Source organism: Podarcis muralis, chromosome 8, assembly GCF_964188315.1.
Source record: "Podarcis muralis chromosome 8, rPodMur119.hap1.1, whole genome shotgun sequence".
Taxonomy (NCBI): domain Eukaryota; kingdom Metazoa; phylum Chordata; class Lepidosauria; order Squamata; family Lacertidae; genus Podarcis; species Podarcis muralis.
This window is the reverse complement of record NC_135662.1, coordinates 46,204,400-46,211,618: the sequence shown is the minus strand read 5'-3', so window position 1 is coordinate 46,211,618 and position 7,219 is coordinate 46,204,400. Positions and strand designations below refer to the sequence as shown.

The 7,219-nt window shown below is 41.4% G+C and overlaps 1 protein-coding gene across 1 annotated transcript; it reads right to left on the bottom strand.

The window, feature by feature from the left end:
• Nucleotides 1-79: 79 nt before the first annotated feature.
• On the bottom strand, nt 80-7,125 carry TYMS (thymidylate synthetase). Its single transcript, XM_028737237.2, has 7 exons — nt 6,829-7,125; nt 4,860-4,933; nt 4,282-4,456; nt 3,352-3,453; nt 2,686-2,861; nt 1,104-1,175; nt 80-516 (listed from the first exon to the last, which is right to left on the bottom strand). Exons 1-7 carry the CDS (start codon nt 7,019-7,021, stop codon nt 379-381), a joined length of 930 nt encoding a protein of 309 aa, XP_028593070.2. The 5' UTR covers nt 7,022-7,125; the 3' UTR covers nt 80-378.
• Between the last annotated feature and the right edge of the window lie 94 nt (nt 7,126-7,219).

The following is a 7,219-nucleotide window of genomic DNA, read 5'->3' as shown; positions in this document are numbered from 1 at the left end:
TTTTACTACCTAGTCAGGTAAACTTGAAACCTATGTAAATTATGGTAATAGAATACAGGTGATGCACATAACACATATGTACTAAAGAAATATATGTATATTTTATTGCATAGTTCAGAAATTGTAGAAAGTGCTTTTCTATTATACAACCTAGAAAGTTAACCTCTCACAGCAAGTGAAGCTGAAAAAAGTATCCTCTGGGTGGGGGGGAGTATTTCATTGGATACAGTGCATACTTCAAACTCCATAAGAAAACCATGATAATTTATCATGAAATATCTTTAGTATTTTCTAATATTTAGAAAGTCAAAATACGGTTCTTCTATGGGCACTACTGCAAACTGGACCTTAAGGCAAGTAAACGCTGCTACAAGTCACCTAGACAGCCATTTCCATTTTAATAGCTGGATGAGGATCATAACCTTCTAGTTCAAAGTCATCCGCATTGAAGTCATTGATGTTTTCAACATTGCGAAGAATTTTGAGTTTTGGAAAAGGTCTTGGTTGCCTCTGAAGCTGAAATTTTAAAGTAGAGTTGGTTATTTCAGAAGGATGGCATTCATATAAAATTGACTAATTATGCAAGGGGTATTCACTTTAGCAACAAATTTCACAATGGGATTTGTTTTAAATCATCTCATGTTAATACTTGTATAATTAAACATTTTACTTGTTTAGGAATATTAACTGCCCACATAATGACCAGTAGTTGCTCTGCTGCTGCTATATCTACCCACAAATACTCCAATATAAGTCCAATTAGTCAATGCTGGGGAACAGCTGATGTTAAAGTCACATTTTGGCCAGATTGTGCCTGTTTTGTCTCCAGCACTTGCAGAAATGTGAACAGTTCAGTAAACTGCACAGCCTTTCACCTTTTAGTAAGCTGTGTTCAACCTACTCAAAGCCCATGGAGATCACATCCATAATGTATTGGTCATGTTCAGCAACTCTTATATTATTAAGCAAATGACAAGCACTATGAGAGTAATGCATTCCATCATTCCCTTAACTCCAAGATTGAACTAATTCAATATATATACAGCTATGGAAGGAAATACACAGTGTGAGTAGTAAGGCTGGCTATTTGCCAAACTATTTACCTGGATTTTCAAAGGTTCGATATGATTCAGGTAAATATGAGCGTCTCCTAGTGTATGTATAAACTCGCCAGGCTATATAAAAAAGAAACACAGCCTTAGTATTAGAAATAGAATGAACAAGAATTTACAGGGTGGCCCAGAAGCAGGTATACTGCTTTAAAATCCACATTCTTTGTTCTTGACTCAAGTTCTCATCATTCACAATATCAGTAAAGGGGAAAAAATAATTAATTAATTGTATACCTACTTTTGGGCCACCCTGTACATGCTGATATATTTCTTAAGCAAGATTGCTCTAACCAGATTCCTCAGCAAGCCATTTAATACACACAAAATTAGATGTTATATTCCTTATTCTGAACTGGTTTGAATGCAAGTCAACACATTACAATAAATGTGTACAATAACCTTGGTCTGCTATCACAAGCACATGAAGGAGAAATGTTTGCATACTCTAGATAAAATCTGTGGTTCATAATTTTCTAGTGGATATCTGCCTCATTAGAGTAGCAGCTATAAATTGTTAACATTAATGACTTTCTGTGGGATAAATTGTTCTACTGGCTCAAGAAGCAGCCACCCACATATGGTGCAATCCTGTATGCTGTGTTTACAGAGACTAAGGTGCTTAATGGTTTTTACAAGTCCATATGACATTCCTTCTCTGCATAACTCTTCTGTCTTGAGTCTTCTGTCTGGGGTCAACTAACAGAAATCCTACATCTGAGCAACACTCTCCCAGCAAGATGGAGCAGAACCCCACAAGTTTTTCCCACTTGAAGCAAGAACAGGTTGCACTCCATGACCTGAACAAAAGCCAGCAAAGCATGCCAAGAAGATACAGGCATGCTAGTCTGGCACTGATCTGCCCTGCTGTGCACAGAAATAGCTTTTGGAGAATTATCAGAACCTGGGAGTTGCTCTGCACCCTGTGCTGTATAATCACAAAGAGCAGAATTACAGCCATGGAAAATTCAAGTGCTTCTCACAACGGGCACAGGAAATGGAGTTTAAACATCTGTACCTTGATCCATTATAGTGATGAGATGTTTAGCTTTGCTACAAACATTTCCCAAGTTCCTCATAACTAGCTTTTATAAACAGAAATATTAGAACAGCAGCTGTATTAACTTTCAGGACATTTTGGCAACATCACAACAGTCTTACGATTCTCAAATTATGGCAGCCAGTGGAAGATACAAAGAAGCACATTGGACTATAAAATGCTTGACCTGATAAAACCACTGACAGAATTCTTTTTCTACAAATTACGCCAACACACTACTTTTGACTCTTCAATAGTTATAGTAAGAGGCCATCCAAATAATGAAGGCTGAGATCCTACACACACTTAACCGGGAGTCAAGTGGCATTGAACTTAATAGGGCATACTTCTGAGAAGTGTATACAATTGCACTGTCGAAGAAATATGAAACTTGTTCTGAAGTTCAACAACATGTACAAATTTTCAAGTTTTTCATTTATACACCCTCCATTTTAGAAAGTCTTCATATACTACATTCTTTCTAGTTTTTTTATTTTTTATTTTGAAAGTGGAAATAGATAAAAGCATTAAAAATACCTTCAAGCCTGTAACATGGGCAACCATTGAAGTGAGCAATGAGTAACTGGCAATGTTGAAAGGTACTCCTAATCCCATATCTCCAGAACGCTGATACAGCTGACAAGAGAGTTCACCGTTTAAAACATAGAACTGGCATAGAGCATGACATGGAGGCAAGGCCATTGAGGATATATCTGAGAAGCAAACAAGACAACAAAAATTACAATATGTCCAATGGCAAAATTCCACCCACAGAATGATCTTATTGGCTTTGTTTTGTAAACTAGCAATTACCATTTCCCAACATAGCAACAGTGTGTCATTGTTAGAAAATGACAAAAATGGAAAAAGAATGTTAAAACTAAATTCTGAAGAACTGGCCAGTTCTTAATGCATTTTGTGTAGAGTATTGTAGTGGCAGCTTGAGAACAATCCCTTTTCCCAGGTGAACACAGTAGTTTGTTGACTATTTTATAAAGAAAAGCTGAGTGTATTTTTTTAGTTTAAAAATACATTTAAAATATATTTTACTTTGATCATAACCACAAGGCATACAAAAGCCAACAAGAAGTCAGTTTACAAACAACAAGCTATTGTTGCAAGCTATTCCACTGTTTTTGAACAGGATTATCATGCACAACTACAAGGTACAATGACATTACATAATTAATTCCATAACCATACCTTTAGGATTCCACGCACACATGATTATTCTTCTGTTATCTGGATTGTTTCTGATTGTATCAATTACTTGCTGCAGCTGATCTACTCCTTGCCCTGTGTAATCTGAAAATACGGTAGGAAAAGTGTGACAATGTGACAAATGATAAATTTTTAATTATCTGTGAAACCGTCAATTGTCAGGCTCATTCTTGGGAGGCAATTCATATCATTTATTTTCATACTACCCCACTAAAATTTACAAAACTACTTAATAGTGAGATAATTTTCCTCTACTAAGAAACACAAAGGTTCTGAATGCACAGCAAGATTGAATCCATCAGTGCTTTTTCTGGTACTACTGGTTCTTCCTTGCTCGGGAAACGCAGAACCTGCAGTAATACTGCCCATTCAGTCTATGATTTCACACTACTTTTATGATAACTTTTTGCTTATTGTGTTCCCTCAGTGCAGATTTCCATATGAACTTATGTGTGCCATTGATGGGCGTGGCTTGAATGATGAAGAACTATTTTTGACACCCTTTTAACCCCACCACATCTTTAACATAAGATAGGTGGGAGTCTATGAGAAGAAAGTGATTGTGATAGTAGCTATATGCATGCCCTCTGCAGCCATGTCTGGTACCTTTCTGCTAAGGTACTAAATACTTTTGTGTACTCTTTATTTACCCAAGAAAACCCACAATAATATGTGAAATGGGCAAATGAACAGAAAGGCATCTTTTAGGAACATTAACTCTTTCCCAGAACAGCTGTACTGGGGGGCGGGGTGTACCGTAGAGGGGGAAATGTGTTCTATTTAGGGCATGAATGCACTATTTTACCATAATCTCTTCAGTACCTAGAATACTGGATTTTTAATTAAGCAGTTAATCCTGTCCTCAGTACGGAGGATACCTAAATATAGGAAACCAATAGAATGTGTCATTACCTGTATGCATATCTTTGTATTCAGCTCCAAAATGTCTCCACTGGAAGCCATAAACTGGGCCCAAGTCTCCTTCCTCCCTAGAAAAGAATCCCTGTTTGTCTAAGAATTCACGAGAACCATTGGCATCCCAGATCTTAACACCTTTTGCAGAAAGTTCTTTTGCATTTGTAGAACCCTGTGGGGGGTAAAAAAAGAAATATTTATTAATGTTAATTAAGAACATAATTTTAAGATGCTTCCTGAATTCCTTAGAATTATTAGCTGAGCTTCCTGCATTGCAAAAGGTTGGATTAGATGACCCTCGGGATCTGTTCCAATTCTGCAATTCTGTGAGCATTTCTGTTAAAAAGGCAGTACTGTACAGAAATGTGTGTGGGATAGTACATTCTGCAGTTTTTTAACACTACAGGAACAAAGATAGCAAGGGTGATATAGAAGACTTGAACACACACAAAAAGGACCACCATACCTTGTCAAACCTAGCACACAGTAAAAATTTAAATGTATCAACTAGTTCTGAGCTAAAAGTAATACATAGAATATTGCTGTACTAGTACATACCAATTATTATACCATACCTTGATAAACCAAAGTAGTTCTTCAAGTACTCCCTTCCAGAAAACCCTTTTAGTCGTTAGCAATGGAAAATTATCTGAAAATAAATTTTAAGAAAGTTAGAGCAGATAAGAGAACATCTGTAATTCATCAGTACAGTGGTACCTCGGGTTAAGTACTTAATTCGTTCCGGAGGTCCGTTCTTAACCTGAAACTCTTCTTAACCTGAAGCACCACTTTAGCTAATGGGGCCTCCCGCTGCTGCGCCGCCGCCGCATGATTTCTGTTCTCATCCTGAAGCAAAGTTCTTAACCCGAGGTACTATTTCTGGGTTAGCGGAGTCTGCAACCTGAAGCGTCTGTAACCTGAGGTACCACTGTACACATTTAAGAGGAATGAAACATTACCTACCAAATATATTAAATATGGACAGAGCAATTCTATTTGTAGGAAGGGGCAGAGAAAATAATCCATGGTAGACCAACTGTTACATCTAAAGCCCAATTGTTTTGCTGCAGCAAGGGAAGGTGGATTATGGCTTTATTTGTTCCCCATTAACCTTTATCTTCTGGCCAATGGACCCCAGTGGGAGAATTTACTATGTCATATCCAGATCTATTACGGTGGTAACACCAGAGCAGCAAAATCCGGTGGATTCACAGCCTATCCTGTTTCTGGCTTTGCTGCCAGCAGACAGGGAGGTCTACCGAATCATATGCACCTGTTAAAACACCCTTTCAGGAAGCATCAGATTGCCAAAGTGACCTCCCGGGGCGCAAGTGTTGTATAGAGATCCAAGGCTGTCCAGACAAGAGCCCCCTCTCGACCTCACTGATGTGGTCCAAAGGAAAGCAGAGCAATACATCTGGCACCAGCTTGGCTGCAGGAGTTGCCAGGAGGCGTACAAGGTGCCATCCAGCCATCTTAGGGACTCCACTCCAGATTTGTGTAGGGTTTCCTCCTTAGCCTTTTATTCTCCCTAAGACATCCTGCAAGGCAGCAGACGTTTAGGACCAGAGCTTTCCTTCTCCTAGAAGGGCCAACTTCCCAGCCTGACCCCCCTTTCCTCTACAGCACCCTGGATCAAAAGCAGTCCTGGGTCTGGATTGCTCCAGACTGTCTATGACAGGGGTGCCAACTTAAATAAAATATGGGGGGTGGAGGGTTGCAGGTAAGCTCACATGACGTGGTGCATGCACACTATTTGAATGGCAATGCCCATCAACTTTGGGGGCTCAAATATTTTATTGGGGGGGGGGCCCGAAGACCTCTTGTTATGTACTGAAGTTCTCACCCTGGGCCAGCAGGGGGATACTGTAGTTTTCACTCAGGTCCACATATGCAAATAAGGGATTGAAAGTGACATTCAGTTACAGAAAATGGTTACTGTTGCGTTCTAGTGGAGCTCTATATAAGCAGGCTGACTGAGCCCTTCAGCTCAGTTCTGTTCTGGCCTGTGAATAACCAAGAGCTGTTTGAAGAATCGCTGTGTCGTCTGATATGTTCACCCACAACTTAACACCCCTCGGCCCCAAGATGAGAAAAATGGTACGATTCTGACATTTAACTTTTGGCTTGTGCCAATAATCCTGGAATCGGGGAGTCGGGAGCTGGGAGGGAAATAATCGCGCGCACATAAACAAACGCACTCAAAATGCGCTCTGCCGTTAATAATCCGGTTTTTGGCGGGGAAACGCTGCGTCCTTCCTCTGCTACTGCTGCTGCTGGGAGGAAGTGAAAACAGGGCGGCGTCCATTCCTTCCTTCCTCAAACAGGGAAAGAAACCCCACGAACGAACCTTTTTTAAAAGCTTAGGGCTTTATTGTTATGGTGTCGTCAGTCCCACTACGCTTGCCGATTGCTAGGTATCGAAGAGCGTCTCCACATGACCGAGAGGCGCTATTATCCCCTCGCAGGAAGGAGCAGCGTCTCCTCGTTTCCTTCTGCTGAGGGGGAAAGAAAAGAGCCGGCGCTGAGGGAGGAGAGGCTCACCTCGGAGGCTGTAGCGCGCCTGCAGCCCGAAGACGGAGAGGGTGCCGGTGCCCGTGCGGTCCTCCTTCCTGTGCCCGAAGCGCAGGATCTGCTCCACTTGCCTCAGGTACTGGAGCTCCCCGTGAGGCGGCGGCGCCGCCGCGCCGGAGGACTCCTCGCGAGGGCTTTCGGTCTCGGTCACCACAGCGGGCATAGCGAGGAGGCGACGAGGAAGCGGGCGGGAAAACCCAGCGCGACGACGAGGGCCTCCCGCTTCTGAAGAGGCGCAACTTCGGAACTGGCGCGCTCACCCACCCATTTCCCCTCCGAGCCAATAAGAGAGATGTGGAGGCGGGCACCGCTGCTGATCCCGCTTTGCTATTGGCTGTCACGTTTCCTATATCCTCCGCGG